This window comes from Globicephala melas, chromosome 17, assembly GCF_963455315.2.
Source record: "Globicephala melas chromosome 17, mGloMel1.2, whole genome shotgun sequence".
Classification (NCBI taxonomy): Eukaryota; Metazoa; Chordata; class Mammalia; order Artiodactyla; family Delphinidae; genus Globicephala; species Globicephala melas.
In genome coordinates, this window is record NC_083330.1 from 71508839 (window position 1) to 71530351 (window position 21513).

The 21513-nt window shown below is 37.2% G+C and overlaps 1 protein-coding gene across 10 annotated transcripts in view; it reads left to right on the forward strand.

Moving 5' to 3' along the window:
• PHF20L1 (PHD finger protein 20 like 1) overlaps window positions 1-16517 on the forward strand; it is an 82899-nt gene extending 66382 nt beyond the window's left edge. For 6 of the 10 annotated variants that reach the window (XM_030875844.2, XM_060287645.1, XM_060287651.1 and 3 more), the window contains 6 exons: window positions 728-909; window positions 1908-2007; window positions 3382-3577; window positions 6707-7067; window positions 8339-8504; window positions 10339-16517. In XM_030875844.2, the coding sequence (XP_030731704.1) occupies window positions 728-909; window positions 1908-2007; window positions 3382-3577; window positions 6707-7067; window positions 8339-8504; window positions 10339-10481 (1148 nt within the window). In that variant the 3' untranslated portion in view covers window positions 10482-16517. The remainder of the gene's footprint in view (window positions 1-727; window positions 910-1907; window positions 2008-3381; window positions 3578-6706; window positions 7068-8338; window positions 8505-10338) is intronic. The other 4 variants (XM_060287646.1, XM_060287648.1, XM_030875851.2 and 1 more) reach the window with 2 other exon arrangements.
• The last annotated feature ends 4996 nt before the right edge of the window (window positions 16518-21513 follow it).

The following is a 21513-nucleotide window of genomic DNA, read 5'->3' on the forward strand; positions in this document are numbered from 1 at the left end:
ACCTAACTTCTAGGGTATACTTATTTATTTTTTTAAAGATTTTTATCAAAATGAAATTTAAAACATTTTAAAATTCCTTAGGGAACTCATAATCCCAGTTTAAGAAATGCTGAAATCATTAAGAGCACAGGTTGTAGAGTCGGGCAGTCCTGGTGTGCAGTCGGCTTTACCACTAGCTGGCTGCATTACCGAGCAGGTCATGTTATATTTAAAGTGCTTCGGGTGGTACCTGGTGTGTATTAAGTGCAGTGGTAGTTGAAGATACTGTTACTGTTAAGATTCACAGTATTGCTGCTAGGACCCTAGGCAAGCTCCTTCACCTCTCTGAAGTGCTATGTAGCTGTATGGTGCAAATAATGAACCCTGTTCTTTTTACAAGCCGTTGTTGTGAGGATCAGAAGGAATAATGTTTGTGAAAGCATTTGAAAACTGCACATTTTAATTGTTAATATCAACCTTAGCCCTAACCTCTGTAAGCACCTGGACTAAGGGATACTTTCTGAGTTACTTGTAATGGTGTTAACATTAAGATGTAAAACAATCATAGTTGCCTAAGCTTCAAAAATCATTTGTTTCTTTGTCTAGAGACAAATGCTGTATTCCCATTCGTCTGCCCTCCCTTTCTAAATACTTAATAGCTTATAATCACTTCCCATAGTGCCTTTCTTTCTAGAAAATGACGTAAAAATGAAAAAAAATGCTGAGTATGCTTTTATGTATATTCTAGACTTATCGGATGTGGATTTCCTAGATGATTCTTCAACGGAGAGTTTGCTCCTAAGTGGGGATGAGTACAATCAGGACTTTGATTCAACCAATTTTGAGGAATCTCAAGATGAAGATGATGCGCTTAATGAAATTGTGCGATGCATTTGTGAAATGGACGAGGAGAATGGCTTCATGATTCAGGTGACCTGCCTTCCCTTTAGCACTGAATGAGTTAGTTCAGGTGCTCAGCACATTCGTAGGGGCATCTGTGTGTTCTCTTTTTCCTCACCGTCCTTTTGAAGATGGAGGCTTCTAGCTTAGCATCAAGTTTAAAGTACCAGTTGTAATGATTGGCAGATCGCTTCTTCAGATGAAGTAGACTGTTTTCTTATCTGAGGCTCTCTCTCCGGGGTGTTTCTTTTGAGGTCTTCTAGCTGAAATTCTTTTCAAGAGCCATTAAGGTGGCTTAGCATCCACACTGAAGGGTAGACCATAGCCATCCTTTTCCTGCTGGTCTGGATCCTGTTGTTTAATACTTCATGGTATATAGTCACCCTTCAAAGGGTAGAAAAGTTTCCACAGTATTGAAGATTAAAGGAAAGCTTTGTTGCAAGGATTACCATTACAAATACCCTCTCCCTGTAGAAAAGGTATCTTTAAGAAAAAAGGAAAGCATAACCCATATTTTGTGGTTACATTTTGAAGATTCGGAGATGTTAGTTATAGAAACGAAGAAAAAGTAATCCTCTTTTTTCCCCCTTTTCAGTGGTTTTCTCAATAAGGGAACTACAAATTTATAGGTTCACCACACAGGTAGTACTTTAAGAGGTTGTTGCCTAACGCACTGCTACAAAGTCACCTATTTTTTTTTTTAAATTTCTGCACTTCAATAAGCTATTTTTAAGAGTTCTAAGGATGTGTGAAATAGATGGGAGAAATAATCTTATGCCTTTTTTTATGATTAAGCCAGTTTATCAAAGCACATTTTAATGGGTGCAGCGAGAGAAAGTGCTTGAAATAGCTGACTGTTTCAGAAGTGAAATTTCTCGTAAGTCATCACTTGCTTTTGTTACGTGGATTAAGAATTGAACTGGTGGCAGCTGCCGCAGCCGCTGCCGCAGCAAGATTCAGCCAGCTAGTTGAAGAGAAGGGGGTCTGTCTTGATTTCTAGCGAGTAAAGCACGGTTGTTTCCCGGCAGTGTGAAGAGTGCCTGTGCTGGCAGCACAGCGTGTGCATGGGGCTGCTGGAGGAGAGCATCCCGGAGCAGTACCTCTGCTACATCTGCCGGGACCCTCCAGGTAAGCTTCGGTCCCTGTGCTCATCGCAAGGTGTCTGGATGTCTTGTTACGTACAGGTTCCATTGTACGTCAGCTGACTGAGACACCATGACCTCTGTGTCATCTAGACTCCGCTTCCATGTTAAAATTTAAAATTCACTGTTTGTTATAGTTTCATTTTCTATATTAATTATTTAGGCAAAAGCATTAGCATAAATTCCTCAGCATAAGTAACTACCTTACTGGAAGGAGAGGGTTGTGGCTTTTACCTGAAAAGAACTAGCTCCTTAATCTATTGATTTCTAAATAGGTTAACATATGGCTATTTGAACGGACTCAGAGTCTGAACTCACGCTCCTCCTGACGTGGTTTTGAACGAGTGTCTGATAGTGCAGCAAATGAACCTAACGTCAGAGCAGATGGGATGTCCAGTTATCACGCCCAAGTCCTTTAGTTTACTGACGAGGCAGCTAGGGCACAGAATGTCGCATGCCTCGTGCACAAGGATGGTGCTAGACTGGCCGCACCGAGAGGAAGACCTGTGCCTTTGGGCTCCCTGTCCACTAGGTGCCTTCCTCCACGCAGAGGCTCTCCGAGCAGCAGTGTTCTGCATGTCGTGTGCACTTCATCTCCGAGGCAGAACCCATCTAGACATCTCAAATGAAAGGCTGCTGCCTTGTTCTGTCTATCAGAAATAATAATAATAATAACATTAAGAAGCAGGAGAGTTATCCAAACCTACATGAAGGTAGGCATTTGTTCATTCATTCATCCAGCAGCATTTATCAGATGCCTTTTATTTGCCAAAATCTGTGGTGAGAGGTAAGGTGATTGATTCTAACCACACCTTCCTCTCTCTCACAGCATAGTAGGGGACACAGACATAGAAGCAACTAATTGTAATAGGAAATAATTACTATCGGTGGTGAAGATATAGGATTATATTGGATTCTGTGAGCTCTTAGATGTGAGGGAGGGGTCCTTAGTCAGTTAACTGGAACTCTTTGTTTCGCCCAGTTCAAAACAAATGTTAGTGAGAGAAACAGGTACCCCTGTCTAGTTTCTATCGAGCTCTTTTGGCCTTTTTAGAAAACAGATGACATAAAACAGAGACATAAAAAATGGAAAGCAACACACTCAAGGTTCCTCTGCAGGTGTGACCTGCCACTGACCACATCCTTCATGGAGTTTGTCCTGCTTACCGGGCAGGACATCTGAAGGTGGGAGGAGCTCTCACAGTGCCAACTCCTCGACGCACTGTCTGACTCGTCTTTTGAATTTGTTCTTAGTCCTAGAGCTCGCCTTGTTCACTGAGTGATGTTAATCGGATAGCAGTTGAAGGGAAATCTGAATAAGTGGAATCCTTTGTCACTTTAATGTCAACTTTATCTACAGGTCAGAGATGGAGCGCAAAATACCGTTATGATAAGGATTGGTTGAATAATGGGAGAATGTGTGGGTTATCATTTTTAAAAGAAAACTACTCTCATCTCAATGCCAAAAAGATAGTTTCCACACACCACCTGCTTGCTGATGTCTATGGCGTTACGGAAGTCCTGCATGGGTTACAGCTGAAGATCGGAATCCTAAAGTAAGTGAAGGGCGGCGAAGGGAGGGGCATACTTTAGTGTGAATTTTAATTTAAACTAAATCAGTTGGCTTTTTGCAGGTTCAGATTAGCAGCTTGGAAGACAGAATAGATATTTGAACAAATTTTAACTTTAAAAAAAAGGAAAGGTTAGTAACTTTTTGGATGAATAGCTCCTTCATGCCTATTGTCCTGGAATAGAGAAGCGTGGGTGAATAACAACGGCGTCTAGTATTTCAGCAAATGTTAGTCCCGTCACACTGTTTTGTGGGCTCACCTTGTGCACAGAAGTACAGTTGCTGTGGTGAACCGTGTGGTGTGTGTCCTCCTTCAGGAATGCTGTCACGATGAAATAGATGCAAAGGTATATTTTTAAATTACCTTAAGATTGGCTTTGAAGGGAGCCAACAGGTCATATAATCCATTCGTCTCCTGTGCACCAAATATGTTATAGTCATCCTGGGCAATTTCTCCTTAAAAACAAAGCAAAACAAAAACAGAAAAAACACTGAGCCTCCATACATATCAGAATGTTCTTGAAGTCCTTGTTTTCAGTTCTTCCTAATACCTCCCTAGAATTTCTCTTTAAAAGTATACATATATTATATAAAACAGGGTGATTCACTGGTTCTTCACAAGATTTTCTTTATTTGGCTCACTTGCCTGGGCCGGAAACGTGCCCCTTCCCTTCCTTCCATCTCCGTCCCGCCCCTCCCGCAGTGGCGAGGCCCACTGAGTACTCTGTCCCTGTGGTTCCTTACCGTCCCGTCTCTCTCCTCACCAAGACTGTCTGAGCGGGCTGTTCTTCTCACGTGAACAGTTGCCATACCTTGTAAATTCCTGGTGGCTCCAGTCTTGTGCTCTTTCAGTTCATCCTTCATACTGTTGCCAATGTGATCTAGTAAAAGATAAGGAGGAGTTTGTCTCTTTGGAGCTTAATATACCATCGTGTCTTCCTGGTGCCCAATGCGAAGAGTGCAGGCTCGTTCAGCATGCACTCTGAATCCTTCCACGATGCGTATTCTCTCTGTCATTTTGTTGTCATGTCTTCCCTCTCCTGATTTTTCCCCCAAATGTTCCAGCTATACCAAACCATAATCGCTGAATGAAGCATGCTTTTACATAGCTCCAGGCCTTTACTCACAGCCAGAATAACCTTCTACCATTAGTCCTTCTAGCAAATGCTTTTTCATGATTACCTTCCCAACTAGAGCTGATCGCATCCTTGGCAGACTCCATGCGTACTGATTTCAGGCAATTTGGTGCACCTTGTTTATGTCTGCCTCCCCTTACTAAGCCATGGGTTCCTTGAAGGTAGGGCTTGTGTCTTATTTATCATTTTATTCCTAGAGGTTAGTGGAGGGATAAGTACTCAGTAATTGTTGAATGGAATTTGCTTTGGTTGTATGTCATAAACCTGAATATGGATTTCTTTATAAAAAGGCCATGCAAATGCTGAAACTCAAAGGAGAAACTAAATTATTAAGCTAAGCTTTTTTTTTAAAACCTGGTTGTCCTTGACATCAATATGAATTTCTGTACATTCATAATTTCTCTAAGGATTTCAACTGGACAAATTTTGCCTCATGCCTATAGGCTCTCTTTATGTTAATATTTCTAATAATAATAGTTATTTTCACTAGCTACTATTTATTGGAAGTCTACTACAAAACCTGAAATTGGTGGTTTCATGTGCTATTTCATTTAATCCTTACAATAAAGTTCTTACTTTGTTTGATAGATGGGTAGTCAAAGATAGAGTTTCTGTAACTTGTCCAAACTCCTCCTCTAAGGCACAGCAGGATTCAACACATTGGACTATTGAATTACAAATCTAGCTTTCCTTCTACTATGCCTTTTACTGTTGAAGAATTGTTGTATTTTCTGGCTATTAAACTATTAGGAGTTCAAAAGATAAAATTTATAATTTCAGAAACAAGCCTTATTATTAGAAAGAAAACTAATTTGTCTCCTGGTATTTATCTAATTTGGAAATTATCAGTTCACAAACATTATTGAGCCTTCTCAAAGGTTTATGCCTCCAGAATATCCTCCTTTTACTTACTACAGAATATGATGAATGGATTGCTCTTTTGCTTACTACAGAATTTTAATTACTACAGAATTAACTATGCGATATCATGCTCACATGTTTAGTGAGGATGGGGGAAAAGGGATATTATCATGGACTGTTAGTGAGCATGTAATTAGTACAGCCTCTTTGGAGGCCACTTTGGCAGTACCTGTCAGAATTAAAATGTGCATACATTTTCTAGGAATTTCATATCTAGAAATTTATCTGACTGATAAATTCGCACTTGTGTGCAGAGGTGCAAACACACACACGTGTATTGGCAGGGAATTGGTTGGTGAGACTAAACTGCAGCACATTAATACTGTTCAGCTACTAGAGTGAAAGTAAGGGAAAATCTCTATGTACTGACAAGGCAAGATGCCCTTACGTGTTATATATGAAGAAGGCAAATTGTATGAGAGCCCCATTTGTGTACAAAGAAAAAGTGTGTGCTTACCCACTTAAAAAATAATTTTATATGTACAGAAAAAGTGTGGAAGATTATACTTCAGTTATCTATGATTGCCATGGCAGGGAGGTTTTTACTTTGTACACATTTATAATCTGAATTTTTTGTCATGAGGAAGTATCGCTTTTTGATTGACTAAAGATGTTAAAATATGCTCATGTAAAAGTTTTTCATATTGTACAGTTTTAAAAAATACAGTGAAAAATGAGTAAAAGAAGTGCATATATCAGATGATGATGTGAACTGTCACAAAAGTACATTCATTATTGCTTTTCCACCTGAGTTTTATTTCTGTAAAATTATGAAAATGTACATTTTGGATGAAATTCTGGGGCAGGTTAACCTAGAAAGTACCTTTACTTTTGTCTTGAGTTCCTGACCTCCTGCTAACCTTGTTTGCTTGGCGGTGCTCTAGGTCTTCAATAGAGAGGTGGGGATCGGTCCACCTAAGTCAGTACACTGAACATACAAAAGGCATGGATAACTGAGGGTTAACTATGTAATTGTACATTCTGAAATTTATTGTGGCATTATACTTGTTACTGGACTTTTTTTTTCTGAACTGCTGTTTCTCCAACTTTATTTTAAGGAATAAACATCATCCTGACCTTCGTCTCTGGGCTTGTTCTGGGAAGAGGAAAGATCAAGTAATTGCTGGGGTAGAAAAAAAACTAATGGTGCAAGACACAGTTAATGTGGAAGAAAAGAAGTATCATGTACAGAACCATAAGGAACCACCTCGTTTGCCCCTAAAAGTGGAGGGAACTTATATAACAAGTGAACACAGCTACCAAAAGCCACAAAGTTTTGGTCAAGACTGCAAAACTCTCGCAGACCCTGGGAGCTCAGATGATGATGATGTTAGTAGTTTTGAAGAAGAACAGGAATTTCACATGAGAGATAAAAACCGTTTACAATACCCAGTAAAAGAAGATGGAAAGCCCAGAAAGGTATAACTAGTTCATTTGTCTTTGCTTGGAAATACGATAGAACAAAGGAAAATTTTGTGAAATAAAACATACTGAGATTCCAGATTTTACTTACATTTCCAAGTTCACAAGTACCTTGTTAGGGTAAAGACATTTTTTGCTTTCGCTACAGGAAAACACTGGCCATTTGAACATTTAATTATCCCCTAATTCAGGAATGTAGTAATTCATTAAACTTTTGCCTTAACAAAAGTTTCAAGTTTATAAGTACACTTAGATGCCTCTAAAAACCATGAGCCAAATTTTTTTCCAAATGAGAATGTCTACGTGTGAAAACATGAAAGTGCATGTGGGTGTGTATATATTAACATAATTTGTGTTCCTTTTGTATGTGTTTTAGATAAAAAGTGGCACTTTTTATCTAAAAAATCATCTTTTTAAAAATTATAGCATATTTGTATATGCATATCAATCACATTATGCACTAAGTTGAATTCTTATAGCTCTGTGTACATTGAATATTTGTAAACTTATTTCTTGTTCACAACTTAGAGATGTCATGCCTTCATTTTTAATTGATTTTTCAATTAGCAATACTGCTTTAAAATTAGTTCTTTATTTTTCTGGCCTCTTTTATCAAGTAAGTTCTATAAATAAATACTTAACTGAATTTGAAAAGCTTATAGTACCCAAAATTTTGTGGTAAATTATTTTGTCAAATTAATATCCCTCTTATGAAATGAGTTATCGCTGGTGAAACTGAGGTCAGATTTTGTGTGTGTGTTAAGCAGTCTGCACTTTTTAAGTTTTTAAGGGATTTTTCTCTTCCCCTCACCTCATTGATTTAGCTGCAATAATAAAGTCCAGTCTGCAGTTAATTATGCTTTATACTAGCCTTTGCCAACTATCTTAATTTTTTTCCATCATTGCTTTTTGCCTTCACTCCACTTGTGACACGGCTTAGATTAACTGAGGAAGGGGTCAGTCTAAATTAGCTGGGCTTTCTAGTTACAGAATATAATTAGCTCCTTCATTTTTTCAGCAGGTTTTATTGAAGGCCTTCTACCCTGTGTAGCACTCTGCTAGGCACTGTGAAGAGACATAGCAGGCATGTCTGCTTTTCAGGACCATCAGATGTAATTTAGTTATGTGCTAGTACCTCCTTTACGAATATTCTGGGAGTCAGGTTGGATTTTACCTATCATTGTGGGTAGTGATGTTTTTAATGCATCTTTCCCTTTATGACATTACATTTCATCCAATTCTTTGTTTTTTCTGTTGGCTCTTTGGAGAAGAATTCAGCTGAAAGGAATACAGTATTTGTTTATAATGATAAAAAGGGCACTGAAGACCCGGGAGACTCACATCTTCAGTGGCAACTCAATCTCCTTACACACATAGAGAATGTGCAGAATGAAGTCACCAGCAGGATGGACCTGATAGAAAAAGAAGTTGATGGTAATTTAAGAAAGAATTGAAATACAATTGCTGTAGTCTGTAAAGTGTGTTTATTGTACTTTTGAATAATTTAATTGAAGTTATTTGAAGTTTTTAAAATTATGGGACAAAAACTACAGATGCTGTCCAGGCTGATGGAGCTTTGCTGCTCCCTTTACATTGTATTTAACACATCTGGCATTTAGGGTCTTTTAGTCTCAAGACAATATGACTGGATATTTTAGGGATTTTGTTTTTTAAGATGGATATTTATTAAATATTGCCTACCTGCCAGGCTCAGTATATACCATATGGAATATTTATTATTTAATGAAAAATAATATTATTATTCACTGAATAATATTATTCAATAAATTATTATTCAATAAATAATATTCAGTGAATATTTTCATTGAACTGTGTTTTTTTTTGGAAGTCAGCATAAGGACTTTAAGCATATTTGAAATGTGGGGGAAAACATTTTGTTTTCACTTTGGACAGTGTTTGTTAAGTGAAATTAATAACAAGAAGTCCTGCAAGTTTAAGTAGATAAAGCTTAAGTTTGCATACACATTTTCAAATGTTTTCTTTTATATTTAAAAATTTTATTGCACCGGAGCCCTAAGGAGTGGACAGGAAAAATGTTATCCCCATTTTATAGTTGAGAAAATAGAGTACTTCAGATTACTCAATTCCTAATCTAGTGTTTTCCGGTGCTTTTTGACTGCATTTTTTTAACCTCATAGATTGTATCTCCTGCCCACCCCCACCCCTTTTTTTATTTGCGAAAGTATGTGCTACTTTCATCCCCCAGTAAGTTAGAGTTTCTACTGCTTCGTTTTTCCCTGTGAAAAGAAGAAATGGAAACCCATTTCAGAAGCATCTTCTGTTTGGTTATAAGCCAGTTGTAGAGTTAGTTTTAAGTAGATTTTTTTAATATATAAATTTATTTTATTTATTTATTTTGGCTGCGTTGGGTCTTCATTGCTGTGCGCGGGCTTTCTCTAGTTGAGGGGAGCGGGGGCTGCTCTTTGTTGTGGTGCGCAGGCTTCTCATTGCGGTGGCTTCTCTTGTTGCGGAGCATGGGCTCTAGGCGCGCTTCAGTAGTTGTGGCTCGTGGGCTCAGTAGTTGTGGTGCATGGGCTTAGTTGCTCTGCGGCATGTGGGATCTTCCTGTACCAGGGCTCGAACCCGTGTCTCCTGTATTGGCAGGCGGATTCTTAACCACTGTGCCACCAGGGAAGCCCTTAAGTAGATTTTTGAAGAAGAAGAAAATGCAACTTGATGCTATCCCCTATTATTATTAATAAAAAGTATAGAATGTAATTAATTGCATTCTGCCTGAACTTCTAATATGCTTCTTTTTTTTTTAAAGTACTGATAAAATAGTGGGAATGAAAGGACACTAAGAAATTTCTACCTCCTTTCCTTTGTTAAAAAGAACTTCTAGATTTAAAAAAATGGTTAGAGTAGCTAAGTTTCATTTAAAATGGAGATGATTTAAGCCTAAATTAATAGAAAGCTTGAGCAGGAACAGGGAATGTTGTTTCCTGTTCCAGAAGAGAGTAAAGGAGACACTCAAAATGCAGTTACTTTTTATCTTTAAAAGGAAAAATTACCTAAAATGACGACAGGTAGAACAACAGATAAAGATTACTGAGAGGGGCTAGAACTCTTGTGGGATGAGGCGTAGAGGATGCTTAACTGCTCAGAAGTGACTTCTGTAGATTGGCTTTCTAGCGAAAGGGAAGTGAACTCTTTCTCCATCACTTTTTCAGCCTTCTAATTATACCATTTTTTGACTGTGTTTCCAGTTGCCGTTTAAATGTGTTTGTTCTTCTCTTCTCTCTTTTAGTTCTGGAAAGCTGGCTTGATTTCACAGGGGAGTTGGAGCCACCTGATCCTCTCACGAGGCTGCCCCAACTTAAACGCCACATCAAACAGCTCCTAATGGACATGGGCAAAGTACAACAAATAGCAACTCTCTGCTCTGTATGACAGCAGTGAACACCTAATGCAAAGAATGTGGCTCTGTTCAGTCGACTAATTTTTATTATCCACACGGCTGCTAAGTGGATAGTTAAAAAGCTTAGTGATGTTTGGTCATTTACTGATTTGTGACATCAATAGGATGGCACCTTGGAAAGGAAAATGAAGAACAACTTTATCAAGGAAGCTAATATTAAAAAAATTTATGAGCTAGATACAAATGATGATGTGTCATATGCCAAGGATCAGTGGAGGTAGAACATAATCTGTGCTGAGGGAATCAGATCGGCAGGATTTTTGAATAGTTGCTAACATGAAGCTCGAGATACCTGTAGAAAGAAATATGGTGTATTACATAGTTTTTAGTAGAAAGATCTATGTTTATAAACCAACATTTGGCCCAAACCAAAAGTGTAGAGGAAATTTAAATTCTGGAGAGTTCTATAAGCTTGTTGTAAGAACTGTCTTCTCTGCAGTTGATCTACCTGCACCGAAGTTTAGAGTATTGAAACTTTTATAGGATCATGAGCTGTTTCTTAGGTGATGAATGTCCTTAATCAGAAAACTGACAGTAGAAGTCTCACTTCTGAGGAAAACAGTTGTGGAATTCTTACTTCATTATGAATATATTGTAAAAACAAACAACAAAATAATTGGAGTTTATTGCTGGCATTAAGCTCACTGTAAAAAACAGAATGGCTCGCAGAAGGGTCAGTGTGCCAAATGATGATGATACTGCTGGAAAGAGAATTTTAAATCCTGTGGGAGTTCTCTCACCCAAGTCTTACATAATGCCATCAGCCCATCAGAAACGCATATATCACATATACTATATAGAGAATATATATGGTCAAATTTCAGTATTCAGGTTTCAACGTACAGTTTGATCCTGAGTATGCTTGGTATTTGCCTTCAGAAAAAAAGAAGTTGTAAATAACCTCAGCTGGGATGAGGAGTGACAAAAATATCAAAATAATTTGTGGCTGTGGATTTTTAACTGCTGGTAGTGGAATACTGGAAAAGCTTCATTTCTGAAGATGAATTTTATTTTTAAAAAATACATACGCACTCAAAACTCTTAGCTTTGATCACAAATGGACAGATTTCTGAAACCAAAGGCAACTCAGTTGCTGTGTCAGCTCTTGCTGGATTTTGAGCCCAGGCCCTCCCGTCTGCCAGTGCTCTTGTGAGTTGTGTGCTGCCCCCAGTGCTCTGCGTGCAGGTATGCGTTAAGTGTGTGTGCTTGTTTGAAACAAACACTCAACGTACATATGTACATAATCTACACATATTTATATCTACACATATCTAGTTTTATTACTATAGACTATAAGAACTGGTGGTTAACATGAAATGTTACCTTTTAACAGACTGTTTTTAAAAATTAAAAATGTATGTACAGGTTTTGAAACTTTTTTAAAAAGAGGAAAAAAGACTGTTAGGAGGCTATTTGATGACATATAACACTTGAATATTTTATGCCTCGTTCTGTTGATCAGTTCTAGCAATCTGTATAAATGCATTTTAGAACTGATGGACAGTAAACTTGAATTTATCTTTGATAAGAATACATGCCACTGTACATTCAGATATTATTTAAATTTGCAAACACACTGTTCTATATGTAAGGTACTGTATGTAAAACTCTTTATTAAAACAATTCCACATATCATAAAATTTCAGCTTGCCTTTTTGCAGCCTTATATTTTGATGTAAAGATGATTAAAAGAATGTGCAAAACAGTCATTAGACATTTTTATTGCCTTTTGACATTCTCCAACTTGACAGATGTGCCAAAGATCACAGACATAAAATACAGCCCTATGTATTACTTATGATACATTAACTTTGTCAAAAATCTTACTGAGAAATGAAAAGCTTTGGTAGAGGGATATGAGGTAGTTATTAAATTTGCATATTAAAGTAAAAATAATAGTGCCTATATTTCATGTGTGGAGTAAATTTGCTAATGTCTCTATTTCAAGTTTGATACTTTGCCTTTCATTTGTGTTTTAAAATAATGGCTCTAATCTTTTCCCTATTATGGTTAAATTCTAGACATTTAATTTATATCTTTTTTTTCCAGAATGGAGCAAGTAGCATCCTTAACAGGCTGTGAATAGCGGTGTTGCCTAGATTCTTGTCACATGCACAGAGGACCCTTTGTACCCAGTGGCACTCATATTCTTAATCCCTGATGACCACAGTTAAGTTAATGTGCATTTGTTCTTGGAGTATCTTAAAATTAGATCACTTTATTTGTTAGCAGCCAGCAAACTAGAAGTTCAACTAATAATTAGAATATTGAATTTTTGCTCTGCTTTTATGCATCTGAATTGGGAGTCTGAATTTTTACTTTATATTTTTAAAGTAAATCTGTATCAAATTACTTGTATGCACATACCCACTTAATATAGAGTATATCAACAATTGGTTGAAGCCTTTTAGCAACTAGCAGGCCGAGTCATTCCTTATTTAGGAAAGTGAATTCATTTTTGAGAAGTAAGTCCATTGTATGAGGTTTCAGATGAGTTTTCTTTCCACTTAGTCTTACTTAAAAAATGTGAGTATATATATTTAAATATAAGCAATAAACTAGAGAGGGTGTTTCTTGAAAAGATAACTTTTCATTGCTACCCAGACAGAATAGACTGACATTGGTGGGGAAGGATCCTTCTTAGTATGGTACTGATAAGTATAATTTGTACTTCTTCATACTCCTGTGTGTTTCTACTGACTTATTATTTTCAAACTTAAGAGTAATGCACACTTTCCTTAAAGGAAATTGATGATTCTCATAATTTCAGGTAAAATCCTTTTTCCTGACACTCACCTTATTTCCACTGACGTCCTCTCAGATGTTCATATTCTGTGTGTTCAAAATGAAGGAGCCCATTTCCCCTCCAGCCAACTGGGTCTCCTGCCAGTTTCACTCTCTCTGCTTTAATATCACCACCCTCAGCCCCGGCTTGAAACTTGCAGTCCCTCCCCCTTATCCATTTCTTCACTAGATGTGCTGGTTCCTTAAAATGGATGGTGTCATCTTCCTCCTTCTCAATCCCACCAGTAGTACACCATCTTTTACAAAATCATGTCATGGAGGTATTACTGTGGGCTTAAGAAATTTTAATTTTCTCTTCATTCTGATTCATCAAAATGGTCACTGTCAAGTTAGGGGATTAACATTGAGTGACTGCTCTGTGCCAGGTATTGTACATGTTACCTGCAGCATCTAATTTCGTTCTTTTGTGGAAAGGTAAGACAGGATCATTTTTAAGATGGGGAAGCTGAGGTTTAGAAACATTTAGAGACTTGTCACATATTAGTGACAGGTTCAAGACGCAAACCCCGTGCTGTTTAAACTCATGTTCTTTTCCTAGCAGGTGTGTTTCACCTATTCTTGTCATTTGTGTTTTCTGATATCATTAGTGACTCCCTATTTCAAACCAAGTCAGGTGTGTGTAATCTGGATCTTTTGTATTTTACCTAACCGATTCTCAAATCCATTTAAATATAGCCTCACTGTTTAGATAGACTATGCTTGTTTCCATCTCTTGCCTTCATATTATTTTCCTCTTCTGGAAAATTCTTCTTTGTTTGTTGTGTCTCTATAAATGCAGACAGTTCTTCAGGTTTCAATTTCTCTTCCTAAGAGAAGCAGTCCATTGTTGAAGGCCTCTTATAGTATCCTGCGTTGTACTGACGTGCAGGAACCACGTCAGTGAATCATATATTTCCTGTAGTGGAGCAGGCGTGAGCTTTGCAATTCTCTCCTCAGATTTTCACTCTGGCGGTTTACCAGCAGTGATCTCTCTGAGCTTTGGTTTTCTTATGTATAAAATGGGAAGAATACTTAGGCTAGAACCTGGTTTTGCGAGTTAAATGAAGCAAATAAAGTATTTAAATTACAAAGTTGAAAATTAAATATAGGGGACACATTGAATGCCATCTGTGTGCCAGCCATTAAGTCATATGGTTGGTTATGGAGTTAATGTTAATGGAACCACAGTCTACAGGCTAACGGAAACATTAAAAAAATTTTTTTTCAACGAGATAGGTGATAGCAAAGAGTATAAGGAACCACAGAGGCAAAAGAAAGGAAAGATAACTAGACTTGTATGTAGGTGGAGAGGTTTGGGGGACATAGAATATATATGTTAATTAAAGTGGTGGTCTTTGAATGTTTTTTGACTGTGACCTCTCTGTAGGAATTTTGAAAAATTGTAATTCATTTCTGGTACCTGGAGATCTGGAGACAAGACTTAAGTGTATTTTGTTTATTTAAGAGGAAGTTGGAGTGAGTCATCTAAGGAAGTTGAAGTGAGGAAGGGGGAAAAGTAGGGAAGGGGAGGAAAAAGCCAAGGTAAATATGCACAATTGAGGACAGTGCTATGGGCAGTGGGGCTTTGATTCTGCCATTTGAAATTGTTCATCATAAATGTAAACAGTTGCAAAGAGTGTGATTTCTAATTTATAAATATTGGCCTATTAAAATCAACCTGTTATCATTTTAAAATGTATACAATAGAATCGATACAATTTTGCTACTTACCAACATCTGTTTTAAAAATACATGAGCAAGCTCTTCTTTAACATTTGAAAACTTTACAAATTTTATATTCTGTTTTCTGCCTTTGCAGTTTGCTTCCTAATAGAATGTTATCTTCTTTTATACTTACAGGCCTTTGTCATCCTCTTGTACTTTTGTCCACATACACACAGAAAAGTAAATTGCATTTTTAAAACGTATTTATAGGCTTCTTAATAGAGTATCAAAATACATGAAGCAAACACTAATATCGCTGAATAGAAAATAGAAAAATCTGCAATTATAGTTGAAGATTTTAGCCCTCCTTTAACACTAATTGATAGAACAAGTAGACAGAAAATCAGGATAGAAGACTTGAACAAAGATGAACACTCAACTTGACCTAATTGACATTGATAGAATGTTCCACCCAACAACGTGAGAATACAAATTTCCTCTTTAATACACATGGAACACTCAAAAAGATGGACTACATACTAGACTATAAAACAGCTCTCAACTCATTTAAAATTGAAATGCATAAAATGTTCTCCAACAATAATGGAATTAAACTGGAAATCAGTATTAGATAACTGAAAAAACCCCAAAGTGTTTGGAAATTATCACATACTTGTAAAACAGTCCATGACTCAAAAAAGTTACAAGTAAAATTAGAAAATATTTTTAATTGAATGAAAATGAAAATACATCATGTTAAAATTTGTGGGATGCAGCTCAATATTAGAGGGAAATTTACAGTTTCAAATGCTTATAATAAAAAGCAAGGTACAGATTTTAACTAGACTTGTCATTTTGCAATATATACAAATATTGAATCTTATTGTACACCTGAAACTAATGTCAATTATACCTCAATTAAAAAAATAGACATTTTAAATACAAAAGGTACAAAATCACTGGTTTAAGATTAAAAAAAAACTAGAAAAACAAACAAAACCAAAATAAATGGAAAAAGAAAGAAATGTGCTGAAATCAATGAAATACTAAATGGACGAATAGTAGGGAAGCATCAATATAAATGAAAAAGCTGATTCTTTGCACAGAACGATAAAATTGGTTAACTCCTACATAGACTGATCGGAAATTAGAATGGAAGCGGGAACATTAAAACATACAGTTTTTTTTAAAGGGTATTATGAAAAACCAGTGCCAATAAGTTTAACAGCTTACATGAAACAGAGAAATTCCTCAAAAGATACAAGTTAGCAAAACTGACTCAAGAAATTAAATAAATTGAATTTGAAATTGAAAATGTCCCCTCAGAACTCCAGGCCTTGTGCTCTATAGCCTGCAAGCCACAACTACTGAGCCTGCTTGCCACAGCTACTGAAACCTATGCGCCTAGAGCCCATGCTCCGCAACAAGAGAAGCCACTGCAGTGAGAAGCCCACGCACTGCAATGAAGAGTAGCTCCTGCTCGCTGCAACTAGAAAAAGCCCGTGCCTCGCAACGAAGACCCAATGCAGCTAAAAATAAACAAATTAAAAAAAAAAAAAGGACCCAATCCCTTCTTTAAAAAAAAAACCAAAAAACTCCAGGCTTAAATGTGACTTCTATCAAACATTTAAGGAAGAAAACTTGATTTTACACAAGCACTGACAGAAAATAGAGAAGAAAGGAACACTTGTTTCAAGACCAACTTTGACCTCATTCCAGAACCAGAAAAAAACACTGCAAGGAAAGGAAATTACAGACTAATACATATCCCTTTTGAACATAGACACAGTCCCCACAAAATATTAGCAATGTGAACCCAGTCATATACAATAAGGATAATATATCAAGATCAAGTTGGGTATTCCACAGGAATACCAATACAAGGAAACCAATACAAAGTTGGTTTAATGTCAGTAAAATAATGAAATTATGTTAATCTCACTAAATTAAGATAAAGGTTTTCATAAATTTCAGCATCCATTCAAGATTAAAAACTACCAGAAAAGGAATAGAAAAGAATTTGCATAACAATAGAGGGCATCTATCAAGAAACTTAAACCTCATAATGGTAAATGAATACTTTTCTCTAAAATAAGGAACAAGTCCAGAATATCCACTATCACCATTATTATCCAACATCAATCTGGAGGTCCTGCTAGTGCAATATGGCACTGGACAATAAAGGAGGAAAAATAAAAGGCATAGCACTTGGAAAGGAAGAAGAAACATTTGCAGGTGACATGCTGTGTACCTGGAAAAGTCTAAGGAGCCTATCAAAATGCCACTAGAACTAATGTTTCTGTACATTAGCAAGGAGATATTGGAAGTTAGAATTTTTTAAATGCCATTTTCAATAGCATAAAAAAAAATACTTAACAGTAAATCTGAAAACATGCAGAACCTGTACAGAGAAAACTACAAAACAATGCCTAGAATAAAGACGAGATAAATGAATAGAAAGATACACTAAGAACATGGATTGGAAGACACAGTACTGTTAACATTTGTCAGTTCTCCCAAAATGGATTGATAGATATAATGCAATCCCGAGTAAAATCCCAGCAGGCTTTTTGAAATAGAAATTAGTGAACTGATTCTAAATTTTATATGGAAATGTAAAGGACCTAGAATGCCCTGAACAATTTTGAAAAGGAAGAACTAAAGTTGAGGGACATATAATTTCTGATTTGGTGGCTTAATAAGCTATAGTAGCCAAGACAGTATAGAAGTAGCATAAAGATAGAGATGTAGATTGATAGTTCAGAATAGGGGATCTAGAAATCAACCTAAAAAAATATGGTCAGTTGAATGAAGGAGAGTTCTTGTTGTTCCACATCCTTCCTTGCCAGTGTTTATTTGGTGTTTGCCAATGTTTTGGATGTTAACCATTTTAATAGGTGTGAAGTGATCCATCCTTTTAATTTGCAAGTAGATATCCAATTGCTCCAGTGCCTTTTGTTAAAAATATTATTTTCCCTTTGAATTACCTAGGTCCCTTTGTCAAAAATCAATTGACCATAATTATGTAGGTTTATTTCCATACTCTTCCCATTGATCTATATGTCCTTATGCAAATGTCACACTATCTTGATTACTGTAGCTTAAGAGTAAGGTTTGGAATCAATTGGATGGTGTAATTCCTTTAATTATGTTCTTTCTTACCTGTTTTTGCCAACTTTGGTTTTTTTGCATTTCTATAAAAGTTTTAGGATCAGATTTGTTACCTTCTTTTAAAAACCTGCTGGAATTTTGACAGGAACTGCACAGAATCTACAGATCAGTTACCATTCTAACACTATTGAGTCTTTTGATCCAAGAGCATGCTGTGTTTCTCCATTTGTTTAGGATTTCTGTATTTTTTTTCAGCAAAATTTTGTAGTTTTCAGTGTTCAGATTTTGCACTTGTTAAGTTTATTTCTAAGTATTTTCTTCTTTTTGATGATATTGTAAATGGAACTGTTTTCTCAATTTTGTTTTCAGATGTTTAATTACTAGAATATAAATAAAATTGATTTTTTTATATCTTGTATCCTATGACATTGTCGAACTGACTTATTAATCCTAGAATTTTTGCATATTTCCAAATATTTTCTAGGGAGGAAACTAAGGAGACCTTATAGGTAAATGAAATGTAAGGAGATCAGGAGACTATTGAGAAGCTCCAACTTAAAGCCACAAATGGAGGGCTCACAGTAAGAGTGAGGGGGAACCATCCCTTTATAGGGGAGCAAAATTTGCCACCCCCAGATGTCTCTTTGGCAATGTGGGTTATTTTGAGCTGAAAACAATCAAGGCCCAAAAGACTCAGGAAGAAACTTTGAGCTTCCTCGTAACTGCCTAAGAGAATTTAGATACAGGGCTTGTTCCAGAACAGAGCTATCGCTGGAGATCTCTGCAAAGAATATGGGCTGAGTGGGGTGGGGGAGCTCAGCAGGGCCTGGAGATGAGAGTCCACTCTGGGTCTCATTGTCTCTGCTTGGCCCAGCAAGCATTTGTTTACCAAATATTTGCTTTTCCATCTCCATGCCAATTGCTTTCCTCCCCTTTGAAGTCCCAGATCGCTACCCCTAATATCCTTGTTTGTCTGTAGCTGAAGATAGTATTTAAGGTGAGGATTTAGGCCATTTGGGCACATTATTCAGTTCTTGTGGGTCTCTCCCATGTGTACGTTATTAAACTTTTGATTTTCCCCTGTTAATTTGTCTCATGTTGACTTAATTCTTGGACTAGCGAGAAGAACCTAGAAGAGTAAAGGAAAATGTCTTCTCTCCAACACCTTGAATGGGCCATTGTGTGGGATGCTTACAGAAAATCTAGACAGATGTGAGAAGATTGGACCAGGAAGATCAGCACAGAATACTCCCAAGTAATTTCAGTGAGTTTCAAGGTGAGGCAGCCACCTTCGTGCAGAGGTAGAAATACAGATAGTACTTATGCCCTGAGGAACATGCCTGAGAAATTTATCAAATGTTGACTCTGAAGTTAAGGCACACAGATCAGAAACCCATTGAAGGGAAGCCTGGCAGAACAAGACAGCATCCGTGTTTGGATGGCAGAATGCCTTGACTGTGACAGCAGAGGAAATGGCAGCAGACAAGATTGGGCTGAATAACTGATGCTCTGCCAGTCCCTGAGCTTCATGATTTTTATCTCTTCCAACTTGAGAGACCCAAAAGGACAAAACCTAGAGACATACATGAGACATAGATGTTAAATATATGTATTTTCCATAAGGAAAAGGGGAAAGAGAAACTCAAATCCAGCGAACAATACCAGTCAAAATGAACCAGAGAAGCGAAGTGCGTGACTTAAGAAGCTACTTAAAGCGTTAGAAAATAGGCTGAGCTTTCCTGAAAGCAAAAGGAGAGCCACCATGGAAATTAAAATGTCAGCATCATATTCCTCTGTTGCAGAAAATAATACAGCAAAACACATACTGCTCAAGACCTGAAGAGTTGAAAGTGAGGAGGAGCAGTGATTCAGGAGCATCAGGCTTCTGGCTGCAAACAAAGAAGAACAAAGAGTGTTGCTCATCACCCAGTTCTACGAGGATTAAGTTGTCAGGCACTGCAGTCAATGACTCACTATGCACCCTGCGAGGAACTCAGGATGAAGAACAGAATGAGGCACTCTGTGCTTTGGGAAAACAGGCCCCTTAGATAAGGTAGTTAGATGTATATCTCAGGAAGAATTTTAATGAACCCAGATTCTTGCATCTTCCCGTACATAGAAAAGCACTAAATTATTAACTCAAGGTATCTGTTCTTTGTGACTAGCAGTAGTCTTTTATCAAGATGTATGCCTGCCTACATGTATTCCCTAGGCAAAAAGCATTTAGAAGCTGGTTTCTCCCCTACATCTTCAGAACTACTAAAAGGCCATCTCCCAGGCTACAGTCCTCAGCAAGATTCCTGAATAAAAAAAACTCACAACTCTTACATTGGGCATTTTTCTTTCAGTTGACATGGTCCCACCAGTTCCATGGTGCCATGGACTTCAAAAGCTTCAATGAACTGAGAATGATTCTACAGCTGAAAAAAATGGTGATGAGGAGGAAACATTGCCAAGGCTAAGGTTTAAGAGGGTGGCAAAATTCCAGGACGGCAGTCAGCGTGGGACAAGGCTGTGAATGACTGCCCACCCAAGCTAGTGGATGAGGTATTGCCAGATAAACACCTGCCTTCAGTGCAGCACATTGGGCTTAAAGAGGAGATAGAAGTTGAGATTTTAAGTATGTTGACTGATGTCTGGTGCTCCCACCACTGGAAATTTCTCAGTTTTACAAGAAAAAGAACATTGAGTGCTTATTGTGTGCCAGGCCCTGCACTGTGCATCTTATATTTATGTATTTAGTAATCACATCATCCTATGAGTTTGGGCACTAATAACATTACAACTTCGTAGATGGAAAAATTGGGGCATGGAGAGATCAAGTAGCTTGATGGCCATGCCATTGGTACTCTTGGTAGGATCTCATTGAGGTGGGAGTAGGACTACTCTGATGGATGATCTTTTCCTCTCCAAGACTTAACCATTCTGCTTTTAATGGTTAAGACTATTGGATTTATGGATGGAGGAGTATGTTAGAGAATTGTTAGAAGGTAAATGCCCTGCCTTGTTCTTGGTTTTCAGTCCATGAGAAGGGATTTTCCCCTAAGTGCTCTTGGTCTCTTATTCCACCCCTTACTTTTCCATGGATGTTGTTAGTTACCAGTTTGGCAGGTAACTTTCCTTTTTTTCTGATGTAAACATTGTGCTATAAATTTCCCTCTCAGTACTGCTTTAACTGTGTCCCACAAATTTTGATATGTTGTGTTTACATTTTCATTCACTTCAATATATTTTTAAATTTCCCTTGAGACTTCTTCTTTGACCCATGGATTATTTACAAGTCTGATGTTTAGTTGTTTGAAAATTTTGTTCAAAGAACTGTTGTCTTTCTGGCATTGATTTCTAGTTCATTTCCATTGTAGTCAGAGTATGACATCAAATCTTTCATATTTGTTGAGATTTGTTTTATGACCCAGGATATGATCTTAGTATATGCCCCACGGG